Below are 13,410 nucleotides of genomic sequence, written 5' to 3'. Positions count from 1 at the left end.
TGGCAGCTAACGAACCTTGCATGCGTTGGACTAGTAATTATAATAGTTTTTTTAGGAGATCCAGAGCTTAAGATATAACAATAAACAAAAATGTAAATAGTTACAACAAATACCATTGGTTAATAAAAAGCCATAGTTTAAGGACATATAAAATCCAAGTCCACATCAAAGCTTCTTTTTTTTTTTATTTGCCTTTCCATATTAAAAGCCATTGTCCTCCATTTCATTACACTTTGAATACTTCTTATGGCAAATAATTAAAGTTCACAGGTGATGTTTGAACAAAAACTGTACTTCTGCCCATTGTACTTAGAGAAAAGGAAATATCTCTGTGGGTGTCTGAATGCTCGATGCAGGAATGGAGGGAGGGGACAATTATTTTCTTTGTAAGCTCACCGTGTTTTAATTATCTGTCTGATGTTTGTGCTCAGGCAGAAGTGACCCTTGAGGTAATGAACCATTTAAAGAACTCTGGATAACACCTTTGGCATACAAGATGTCAATAATATATTTTACTGATATAAAGGCGCAAAAAAACATTTGTCTCTTTTCATCCATAAAACTCTTGTTGGACTGTCACCACCATATATAGCATCTATGCTGAACTGGACCAGAGGACCTTACCAAACTCGCTCAACATATTGCCTTATGCTTCATGTCACACAGATTAACTCAGTTTGGTAAATCTTCTTTTAGTTTCTATGCACCAAAATCATTAAACCACCTTCAATGTTCACTTAAGCTGGACACTATTCCTACCCTTGCACATTTTAAGATGTTAATTTCAGATCACTTCACTGTGTGATTGTTTTCATTGAGTATTATTAACTTGTTTTGTGCTTCATGTTTTATGTGTCTTGTATCTCGGCATCACTGAAAATGAGGGAAACCTCAATGATATCCGAGATTCTTAAAAAAAAGGTTATGATGATTAAAGCACAAACAATAAATCCAGTGCTGACAACACTGGAAATCACTTTGTGCTCAATGCTTGAAAAGTGCTATATAAATAAAATTATTAAATTTGATTATTATTATGCTTTGAGGAGATTAAAGACATTTAGTTTGACTCTTACTATGAACTCTCTGTGACAGCAATAGTCAAATCGAGACAGAAATGCTAAAATTAGGATTACACCATGTTTTAAATGTTGAAAAAAAATGCTCATCTCAGGAAACTATATTACAAAAAAAGGGGCAAATGAATGGAACTACATAAATTACATCAACAGACCATCAGTATGTTCTTGCTTTATCAATTTTTTGGATTTATGCTCATATTTCTTTGAGAATAATACACTTGATACTTACTCAATACACCTGACAAAACGTTGGCCTACAATGTTATTAACACTGGCAAGTGATCATCATGGTCTTAATACATTTGAGAATTTTTTTTCATACTTCTGTGTGGTCTCGGTTTCATTTCTGACCAAAAACATCATCCTTTTTGTCTGCATCCACAGTAGCTACAGTTGAAGGTCAAACTCTGCAGTCTCTCAGTCATGCTGTAGTGTCTGTGTTCTTACCGTCAGGCACTGACAACTCTTCATCGATGATCAATAATTAATGTGAATGGTACAAAACAGAGTCAGCATGTGGAAGTAATGGCACCTTTCAGCTAGAGCTTATATATAAAAAGATTCTTTGGGTGTTTTTTCTAAGAATGCATTTGTGCAACTGCATTTATTCAAAGCCAAACCATAATTTTATTAGGAAATTTTGGAAAGCAGCACCACACCAAAGCCTTCGGGAGGAATTTCTTTACTTGATTCTGTCACCTTTGCTAACATCCAGAAGTTGAGAAAGAACAGCCTGCCTGTCCTTAAGGGCCTTTCTATAGTGTGCACAGGCGAAAGCGAAAACAAGTTTTGTTTGTCTGTAAGGTATTAATGCTGAAATGGTTTCCCCATGTGGACCAACAGCATTGCTAAGTATGAAGACATCAAGCATTAAAGCCAGTGAGCTTATCTACCCTTGTGTAATAATTAGAAATTAAACACTGGAATTCTCAATGAAAAGAAAACATAAAAATAAACGTCTAGGGAGGGATTTAAAAACAGATAAGAGCAAAGCTTTGAATAACACTTAAAAAACAGGGATATAGCACAAGTTTGATGTCTATCAATCCCTGCTTTTTTTTCATCCAACAGATCAAAGACAAGAGGCTGATATATTCAGCCGGCTGAAAATGATTCTTAATAAGGATAGACTGTTAAAACAGATATGTGTGTGTGTGTGTGTGTGTGTGTGTGTGTGTGTGGGTGGGGGTATATGTATAATAATTGTGTGTGGTAGGACTCAAGTATAATGATACTCTGCTACCCTTTATTGTATTCATATGGGACATGTAATCTCCTTCCCATAATGCCTTGGGGAGAAAGTGGCACTAAAGATCTGTATCGATCAAAGTGAAGAGTGCGGGATTTCAGGTCCACAGGGGAAGAAAACAGCAAACCTCTATGGCGCATTTTAGATTTTATATAGGCCGTACTTTTCAACTTGCTATTTTGTTGAACACAACACCAACCAAAAGCTTGGTTTCAGCATTTCGCATACAACGCTACTGCAAGTGTAGCCTGGGGAAGCAAACTACAGGGATAGGCTCCTTACACTAAGTAGCCACAGTCTGCATGCAGACCATGGGTTTATCTTGACTCTGACCAATTCTATGTTTTTCTAAAGTGCTGAGTCGGAACCACCTCTGCTGGAGCATATATTTTCTTATTGGGTTTCCCTGCACGTCTATCGTTTTTTTGTTTTTTGTTGAGAAGCTCAATTTTGAGCAACAGCCTGAGGTAGATTTGAGGTGGGTATGGGAAGCCCTATCAGTCAGCAGCATTAGACACCTGAGGAGAGCCACAAACTTCCCTTCAGTCTCAAGTCTGCCGGATCCATCATTTGAACTGTGTGACGTAATGCTATACACCTGGGAGGTGGACAAGAAATAGTTTACTCAACATAAATGGCTGATCTGAGAAAATATATGCAAATTATTCGAAATCCTTTAAAGGCCCTAAAAAACTATTTTCTCAATCAGCGTGTATATAAACACAAAATAATATAATAAAGTAAGATGCTTAAACTTAGCCACATTCAAGCATCAGTATTCATCTAGAGCTGAAACAATTAGCTGAGTAATCAAGTGAGAGGAAATGAAATCTACAATACTTAATAATTAATCATTTAAGATTTTTTAAAGCAAATTGCCAAATAATTCACCAGTTCTAGCTTCTCAAATGCTTGCTTATTTTCTTTTTTAGTGCTAAATTGAATGCTTTTGCATTTTTTGGAACCAAAAAGCAAGACCAAGGTAAAGGTAAGGGACTATAGCGATATCCAGGAACCTAGCCTGGCTCATTCCCCTTTCAAATAATACTGTAGCAAGGAAGCTCTGACCTAATAATCCTAAGAATTGTGGCCTTTTGAAAACCAGCGTTTGCAGAAAAAAAACTTAAAAAGCAACAAAACTTTCAAATGTTGTTCCCCAGAAAACAAAAAAACAAACATCCTTGATTTGAAAGGTTCAGTAAACTCTAATAGCTTTATAATTCTGTAATCGCCCTTATCGTGAAGGTGGAGGAGTTGAGAAGTGATCTCCAAATTGAAGTGTCTCACTCTATCGTGATTGACTTCTTACTCCTCTCCAATCCATTCCATTCCATAGAGATTTATGGGAAAGTCGAGTGGACTGCCTGCCAGGCAATTACTGTCAAGTGGATTCTATTGCACCTCTTTGTCACTCTAATACTAGAAATTTGGTTCTCATCAGATTAATGTCAAAGGGAATTAGGGCCTTCATCTATTTTGTGCGACACCACCCGGCACCTCAAAGCCTGTCTCTGGCAACTTATTTTCCTGTAGTTGCTGGTCCACTCACCTGCTTTAAGAAACACGATACGAGAAGAAACTAAGTGTAGGTTGTATACTTGAGTTAAGAACATGAATGAACCAAGCTGAAGTGTATGGAGAATGCAGAATACAAATGAAAGGATTTGTAGTGCGTAATTTTGCTTATCACCATGTCTGTCACACTGGGAGATGTGAGACAGGAAGCTTAAGTTGCAGGGGGATCAACTGTCTCCTTATCACAGCTGAGGAGCATGACCTACAGCTGGGCCTATCAATGAAGTGCGTTCCACTGGAATAAAACCCCAACAAAATGTCAATACTTGTGATATCCTGACAACTACAGTACTGCCTATAAACAGGCACACAATGTAGCTTAATTATGATCTATAATCCCTGTCAAATGGCAATCCCCTCTAGTTTGTTGCACCATTCACAGAGAGACAGCAGGCCACAACAAAAAGGCAAGTCTGGACAGTGATGTGCCCTCATGAGACACAAAACTAATGACTGGGTTCACTGTGCAGTGTGTGTGTGTGTGTGTGTGTGTGTGACATTAGCCACACTCTCATGAGAGGCAGCGTGCCTGTGTGTGTTAGCTGTGCCAAGACAGCCACAATCACAAAACATGCTTAGAGATTCTAGAGTAGCTCTGCTACTGACAGAAGAGAGTGTTAAAAGTGTGTGCTCAATGTAGTAGTGACCTACAGTAGCACTACAAACCTGTGTGTTAATTTGTCAAAATTTGTTAAAGTTCCCATTTCTTTGTATACGCGTTTTGTATGTGTGTGTTTTGTGTGTGTGTGTGTGTGTGTTTTGTGTGCATCTCTGCAAGCACCCTCACTGCCAGATGACTGCTGCCAACACAGAAATTACCCGTCTTCTCATTCTTGTTTCAGTGCCAGGCATGGAAAAGCCCCACTCTACGCAAAAGCCGAGTACCCAGAAGCGAGCGTATGAACACACATCTAATCAACTCATCACACATTGTGGGTTGACTTCAGTAATTGTAAGACTCCGATCAAACAACAAAAAACCCAACACAATTTCCAGCCGCATGATCTTATCATCATGCCTGGGCCGACAGTGAACACTGAAATAAATACACATACAAACACGCCGTTGTATATTCAGTCAGAAGCACCAATAAACTGGGAGGAACGATACAAGCAGTTGTCTGTGCTGAGAGTTGAGAGCATGTAATCACTGGCAAAAAGCTACTAAAGAGGAGGCAATAGGACAAACATAAAAATGGAAGGAGGAAAAGTAAAGGAAGAAATGAAAGAGTAAGAGTTGGAAAAACTGAGGTTTAAAAGAGTAAATACTGAGTATTGAGAGAAGTGAAAGGATAGTGGACCAGAGTTGGCCTTAATTGCAAATGCTAGCCTGTGTCAGTTCTTCACAATGATGCCTGCAGCAATGGCTCTCAAAAGCTGCCACAGCTGAACTTTCTGGCAGGGACAATATGGCCACAAATAGACCATTGTGACACGGCACGGTCATCGAACCTGGCCCAAGCAATATCACTAAAGGACTTGAATTTTTCTTTGAGGCAAGGATTGTAAGTAAATAATTATTATATACGACAGCTGATTCCTTTCAAGTAAAATAATCAGGTAAAGATGATACTTTTGAACTAGAAACTGGTGTTGATGAAAGACTGTGTGATCAAACATGATGTAACAAGTGTTTTGTGGAAAACGAATATGTGAACAAGGCAGTTACACCTCTGCCACTCTCAAACGTTTTTCCCTAACCACACAACCTCGAAAAACACTCAGTGAAATATTCAAAGTCAAAAGGGAGTGAACTCAAAATGAAAAGTGTCAAGCGCAGAGAAGCGTCGGAGTTTCGGAGAGGTAATCAAGAATAACGGAGGCAGAGAAATAGAACATAGACGAGGTGATGATCTTTTACTTTTCCCCCGTGGTACTCCCAATTTAAGCTAAAGCCACTCTGTACCTGAGACGAGATGAGATGGAATCTTGTTGCCGTTCATATGGGACTCTGAGTCATTACTAGCACATTGGTTTTGGAATCAAACAGTTGTGACGGCAAATCAGGGGAACAAAACCGCAAGGATTCGGCTGCTCAATTGAAATGCAGTGTGTAATTAACTTTATAATCTGTTTACAAATGAGGTCTACCCTGCTGCAATCTCTGGAGTGTTTGGGTGTGTGTATTTGTAAGCAGTGGGAGTGTGTTTGAGTACTCAACGTGAATACATTCTCACTTTGGAGTGGAGACACCTACATTTAAAAGTGCGGGATTTATAATCCATATGTTAACTAGATATAAGTTATAAATGACAATATACTGTACATTAGCTGTGGTAATAAGAGAGCTAAAGAAAGTGTGCTTTTGTGAGATTTTTGTGCGCAGATCATGATGTGAAACACAGAAGAGCAGAAAAAGACAGAGATGAAAGAAAAAGGGGGAGTGCTGCGTAAGCTTGGAAAATAGGGCATTTTTCCAACATTGAATGATTTATCGAGATGAGCTGAAATAGTTTTGCATATGAGAAAGGACAGACTAAAAGCATTTGCCAATACATTAGAGAAAGGATGGGTGTAAATACAAAGTCAGAGTCAGTGTCCTCCCTCTAAAGGGGTTTTAAATAGATCTAATATCACGCGGCCTATGATGGCCACAAAGTGATATGATTATGCTCATCTGAAATGCGCGTGTTCATGCACGGGTTAAAGGTTTAACATTGTTTTTTTTTTCTCTTAAGAGAACTCTCTCTCACTCACAAAAACCCACGTCTCTGTTCTCTTTCTCCACATAGTCTGTCCATTAGTCTGTCTGTGTTCATTTGATCAGGTAAACAGTTCAGAGAATAAACATATTCTCCACAGCTGAGCACCAAACTTCTCTCATATTTGAAATGCCTTGCAATTTAGCGAGAAAATAATTGGGGTATAAATAGTTGCTATAGTACCCCCTGAGGGAAGAAAATATGGTGCTGCAGTACACTGCTTAATACGATTTAAAGTTTTGATATTCATCATTATTTTCTGACTTTTATCGGTTTTCTTCCCTTTGACTTCGTTTTCTCCTCCTCCTTAGTCCAACCTTGAATTGCAAAGCCATAAACATCACAGTAAAAGCAGCCAGCATTGCTATCCCAGTTAAATGCCCTCATTCTGCACTGTCAAATAAATACTTTGGATGCTGAGTGCTTCCTCCTATGGAAAACTGCTGATTATATCAACAATTCACTCCGTTCACCTTGCTTCACATTCTGATAGGATGTACATTTAAGATGAGACTGGCAGCATGTTATTAGATTGTTATTTGGATTGACAGTCACCTGCCAACTAATTACAGTCCAAATCAGTGATCAAGTTACTGCCATCAGTTTTCTTAAAATTTCAATAACATTTCAGAGGCAGAGGCAAAAACACTAAATGGCAAATTCATTAGTTTGTCCTGCAGCATGGTATGTGGTGTTACGTGAACACATTGATGAAATTAGAAAGTATATTTGAGAGAAACAGACAGAAAGCCCCACAGGTTCTCAGAAAAATAAAACATTATACAAGATCTCAACATGGTAAAATAATACACTCTCTTCTTCATTTTCAGAACTGATGGAAGTATTGTGAGTCACATATTGCGACATATGATAAAAATCCAATTTAACTATGCATAAGCAAAATTGGCCTCTAGCTCTGGACTGAATTAAAAGCTAAAATATTGTCGTCTTTTTCTAAAGCTTCTGAACTGAGCTCTTCTGAATAATAATGCACATAACAGATGTGTAAATAAACTATTACATTTTGAAATAAATAAAAGCTGAGTCTTAGTATCCAGATTTGAAGACAGAATGACTAAAATATGAGTTTGGAAAGCCATTCACTCACAGTTTTGTCCCTTCTGCGATAGCACTGCAGAAAAACTATCTTGCTGACGTTGTATAGATCTGTTGTCATTGTTGTTAATGTACATGTCTTTATGTATCCATTGATTTAGTTGTCCGTGTATATTTCCAATGTGAATATAACAGATTTCCCCCACGGGACAATACATATCTATCTATTGTCTACCATAATTAGACTCGGGGGATACGACGCATTGTTTCATTTCACTAAAAATAAAGAAAAACCAAGCCAAAACATCAATAGAATTTCATATTTTCCTCCAGGGGAGCAAAACTTCAGTGAAATTGCAGATTAGAGCCAGACTAAAGTCCAAGTATGGCTTCTTTGAGCACAGGCCAAAAAGCCTGTCTGATATTATGGAGAAGAATGAAAGGCAGAAGTGAGAGATGACACTTGCTTCATCATGTAACAGAGGAGACAGACTGTAGAAAGATACACTATCAGACCAAGTGTAGAGTGTTGTCTGCACCAGACTAATTGTCACTATGTAGTTTTACAGTGGGGAGTAGGGATTGAGAGCCCTAATGGAATAACACACACATCCACCCTGACGTGGCCACTTAAACAGAGGGAGGTGTGTGTATGGGTAAGTGACCATTGGCCAGATAATGATGACCCATAATGCATTTTGTGGCGATATGGGCTGTGAGATCAGACACATGGTCGGGATGGATATAGTGGATTGGCAAAAAATACAGGCAGAGGCATAAAGAGGAGAGAGGCACACGAGGAAAGGGGAGTGGAGAAAAGCATGTTTGTGTCAGAAAATGAGACAGGCGAAGAGGTAACGAGCGATGGTAAAAGAGAAAGAAAGAAAGAAAAGGAAAGTGATTAGAAGAGAAAGTGAGACAGAGAGTAGAGGAATAGAGAGAGAGCATTACATTCTTACCATGTCAATGAGGCTCTCCTGGATCCGGTTCAGTGTAGTTCTCAGTCTGCTGCTGATAAGGCCCAGGCCCGATGACTCATACTGTAGAACACACACACACAGTTTTTGCACAGTGCACAAACACCTTCCTCTAAAAGAACACACACTTCAGCAGAGTGTGAAAGAACACACACACACACACACACACACACACACACACACACACACACACACACACACACACACACACACACACACACACACACACACACACACACACACACACACACACACACACACACACATCTGCTTTCATCTCACAGTTGGAGACAAGAGAGTCTTTACTTTCTGCTTCTAGTTGAGTCTAATCGAACAGGCAGGAGTAACTGAGAGGAACAGACATCACACCGGCGACGGTACATGACAGACGAGAGGTAAAAGAGGAGAAAGCACAGCAAACCCAACATCTAAATGCTTGTGAAATCACTTTTAGATGCGTTTGATGTCACTTGAGAAAGCAACTTACGAACACCTAAAGGGCTACAAATCAACCACACCACAAGTGTTGACTAGCCTCTTGGACTTGCAAGGTGCCGGGGACAACCTTGTTTATTAGTCACAATGTTTTCAGAGATCTGCTCTTACCAAGCAAGCAGGGCCCACCACCTTGGCAGGGCACACATCTCTGCCACCGTGAGATGGCAAAGACGGGCTAGGGACAGGCTATGGATGACGTATGGGCAGCAGAAAGGAAAAACAAGCAAAGTCTCAAATTAAAAAAAGAAAAGAAATGACAATGTGGAGGAAATATTTAAAGAAGGAAGCAAACAAAAACGCAGAATTAGATTAATGAAAGTAATGGGTGAAATTACATTAAAAAAATCTGTTAAAACTAATCAGAAAATGCTGATCAGTCAGGTAAGGTAAGGAATGGGTGAAATTACATTAAAAAAATCTGTTAAAACTAATCAGAAAATGCTGATCAGCCAGGTAAGGTAAGGAATATCTAATTATTGTTTATTGTTACCAGGTTACATGTGCTTGCTTCCTAATTTATGTCCACACACAAATGTGTCACCTGTGTGCGTCATTCTGCGTCACTGGAGACTGAAGATGTTAACACTTTGACCTGCACATGTGCATGCAAGATGAATATCATCCCTTGTGAGAGAACTGTCTGTGGGAGTCAGGAGTCGAGAATGGAAAAGAAACATTTCTTGCATTATTGGTAATTTTTCAGAGAAGCCATCTATTTACATGTCAAATACTTTCCTGTTCTGCTCTCTGTCTCTCTCAATTCAGTAGGAATAATCAAATCAAAACCCAAAGCAACAATAATAATATACCAATGGTAATAATCAATACTCTGCTGTAATACTGTACAATACTCTGTTCTCTCTCTCTTAACACATCTTTCCTACTTCAGTGTTTTGGTATCCAGCCTCTCTCCTCCCTTTTGTCTGCCATCATATTGCAAAACAGAGCGACACAGTACAGAATCTTCTGTCTTTATCTTCCCAAGTCACTGTTTTGCTCTTAATTTCTTCCCAGGTCTTTCTTGCATATTTTTTTTGAATATACACTATTGTAGATATATCCAGGTTTTCCCCATGACACTAAGCTTACAATATTTTTTGAATCATTAATCACTTTTCCAAAAAAACTAACTCTACCTCTCTCAGACCCAGAAGTTGAAAGCACGGTTATGAATAGTGATGACGAATCTGCGAGCAAGGCACATAATGGATCTTTAGCAAATGTTTAACAGAGTCAATGGTGCAGCTTGACTTCAAAGGGTCAATATACTGTACACAGATAATGGGGTATTTACCCTTTTGAATATTTATGTCACCCATTACGCTTCAAGTGGAGGAGTCAAGCAGCTCCATTTTGATTCCAGCGGTGTAAAGAGAGCAAAGCCTAGGTCAAAATACCAGCATATGTGAATATCATTTCCATTAGCTTATTAAAGATTCATAGGGGCATTAGCATTTCACTGTAGGTGCCTCTTAGAGTAGGACTATTAATGAAATGGGCCGGTTCATATTACACTTAATGAGGACTAGAGGTACATATTAAAAAAGAAAAAAATTGTTTCAGAGAGATGCAGACAGAGATAAAGGGATTAAGGAAAAGGTGGCACAAAAGATGAAAAAAAAAGGATGGGAAGAAGCAGGAAAATGACATATAGTATATGTGTAAGGAAGGAAAAGAAAAGTTTAAGACAAGGTAGACAATCATACAGAAAAAGAGTGATATGAATAAAGGCATGGAGACAGAGAGAATATGAAACCCATAGCAGATTAAGACACATGAGAAAAGCAACCCCTTGACAAGTTGTCAACTCACAACCCCTTTCCTCAGTGACACACACACACACACACACACACACACACACACACACACACACACACACACACACACACACACACACACACACACACACACACACACACACACACACACACACACACACACACGTCAATAATGTGTAGTGGAGCGGCCCCCACGGAGCGTTCATCCTCTTTATCTCTTCCACCTCGATGGGACAGAAGTCATTTTGCTGCTATCATTACCACCTCCCCGTGGGTGATACTGACACAAATGCTGTTTTCTTTCTTTGTGAGGAACAGTATAAATGACATGATAGTCTCTAGATGGAGAGGGGAAAATGGGCTCGCAGACTGTTGAACCTAAATTTGCACTGATACAGACGGCAATGACAAAAGACAGTGGTTATCCCCACTCTTACTGTATATCATCGGAAACATGAAGAAAAAAAGAAAATCTCTTTAAAAATAAAAGCACACACTTTTCTTAAAGCACCATACCACTGATGCAGCACAAGTAACGTAACTGCAGGCATTGCAATAAAATAGAAGACCAACACTCCTGATTACTTGCGGTAAGTCGCATCCTCTCATTTTTTTAGTAATAAGGTGTGACACCAGGGCTCCAGACTAACTTTTTGCCTTCGTCGCACTGGTGCGCCTAACTTTTTTTATTTAGGTGCACCAGCACAAAATTTAGGTGCACCCAAATTTTTCCTCGCTTTGCCATTAATGCCACAATTTCAAGGTCACCTTTATTTATTATATATATATATATATATATATATATATATATATATATATATATATATATATATATATATATATATATATATATAATGTCAATTATTTTAAACAATAATAAGGAGTTGGTAAATTTTTTCTTCCCCTTTGGCCTCGGCTAAACCAGCTTGCCACGCTCCCTAGCATCACAATTCTCCAAGCTATGTCCCTCCACACTGATTCTTATCAGATGTTCCACTAGTCCAGGACTAAAAATCATATCTCTGTATTTTTTGGCTGAATGGCGATACACAATATATATCTCTATCTCTAATATATATTTTTTTTACAAAGTGGGCTAAATGTTCAGTTTTAAGTCAAAGCCACTTTTCACAAGCTCTTTTATTAAAACAAATGTGATTAAAATAAAATGCAAAGACAGGGTTTCCTTCCCAATTTGAAAATATACAGCTGCAACACATGTAAATTATCTGAAATAAATAGCCTGGGATATATTTAAAAAAATATCTCTCTGAGAAAGCTCCTTCACTTGTTTTCAATAACAGACCCGGATTGCCCAGTAGTTCATATAGAGAGAGGGAGTACGATAGACTGAACTACTCACAGAGTGACAGCTGACTCATTATAAATGGGTCCAGCACAGGTTGGATGCGGGTCAGCGGTGTTACACACGTCTTGTGTAGGCTATGAAATGTCTGTATCGTCCCTGGCTGCGCTGCATTTTTATGAACTATGATATTCTGGCCATGGGTCACATCTCTCGCCCGGGTCCAGCAGGCTCCGTCTCACATGCTATTACTCAACCAACTAAAGTTAGTTCCATTCAATAACTTCTAATGTGTTTTTCACCGTGGCGGCCGCAATAACAGAGAGTTACCAGCGGAAACACTGGTACCAATACAGGTTTTCCTTTCATACTTAACAATATACAGCTGTATTAATAACAATTAAAACTGTAGACAAATGTCAGCATGTGGACTGGCGGCGCTGTGTCTCTCCATGTTGCAGGTGAGCCGGCCCGTGTGTGTGTGAATGGGGGCGGGGCTGCGCGTAGGAGAGATCCAAACACAGGCACGGCTTTACAGAAGGAATGGGTCATGAAACATATCGATATAAACGACATTGCTTCGTTAGTGGAGAGGCAGCGGATGCGAGGACGTTGGGTGCACCGGTGCGACCTAGGAAAAATCTTAGGCGCACCCTTACGAATTTTGGTCACACTCTAGAGCCCTGGACACACTGGCATGGTATGATGCACATCAAAACACCCGTGCCCATTGTTTTTGTGGAACATTTTATGCCCTTAATAAGATAAAATGACAGCAGGGAGATGATAAGAAATGAGAGGGGGTGAGAGACGAGGACCAACATGCCAGACTCATATTGGGGATGTTGCGGTTCATTGTTGGAATCTAAACCTCTAGGCCACCAAAGCCCCCCAACTGTTTCCTATATAAGCCCACACGCTGGCAGCATCTTGATGCTTGTAGATGCATCAGGAAACTGGATTGTATAACCCATGTGTCAGTGGGTTTTATAGATTTGAACTGATGCACAAATAATGCAACACATTGGTCATGTGTGTTGAACTCAAGGTAATGAATTCTGTCTATTTTACAGTATGGTGACAGTGGAGACAGTCACATATATATATATACTTTGTACTGCACTACATTTATTTGATACATTTAATTACTAGTCACATTGCAGATTCGGATTAATCATACACATACAT

At 39.1% G+C, this 13,410-nt stretch overlaps 1 protein-coding gene across 1 annotated transcript in view; it reads right to left on the bottom strand.

The window, feature by feature from the left end:
- The window catches only part of vps50 (VPS50 subunit of EARP/GARPII complex), a 111,428-nt gene that overhangs the window by 21,076 nt on the left and 76,942 nt on the right, over positions 1-13,410 (bottom strand). The window contains 1 exon segment of the mRNA XM_028597519.1: positions 8,623-8,703. Within this exon segment, the coding sequence (XP_028453320.1) occupies positions 8,623-8,703 (81 nt within the window).

The sequence above is a fragment of the Perca flavescens genome, chromosome 14, assembly GCF_004354835.1.
Source record: "Perca flavescens isolate YP-PL-M2 chromosome 14, PFLA_1.0, whole genome shotgun sequence".
Lineage (NCBI taxonomy): Eukaryota > Metazoa > Chordata > Actinopteri > Perciformes > Percidae > Perca > Perca flavescens.
Note: the sequence above shows the minus strand (reverse complement) of the source record. Positions and strands in the feature narration are given on the sequence as shown.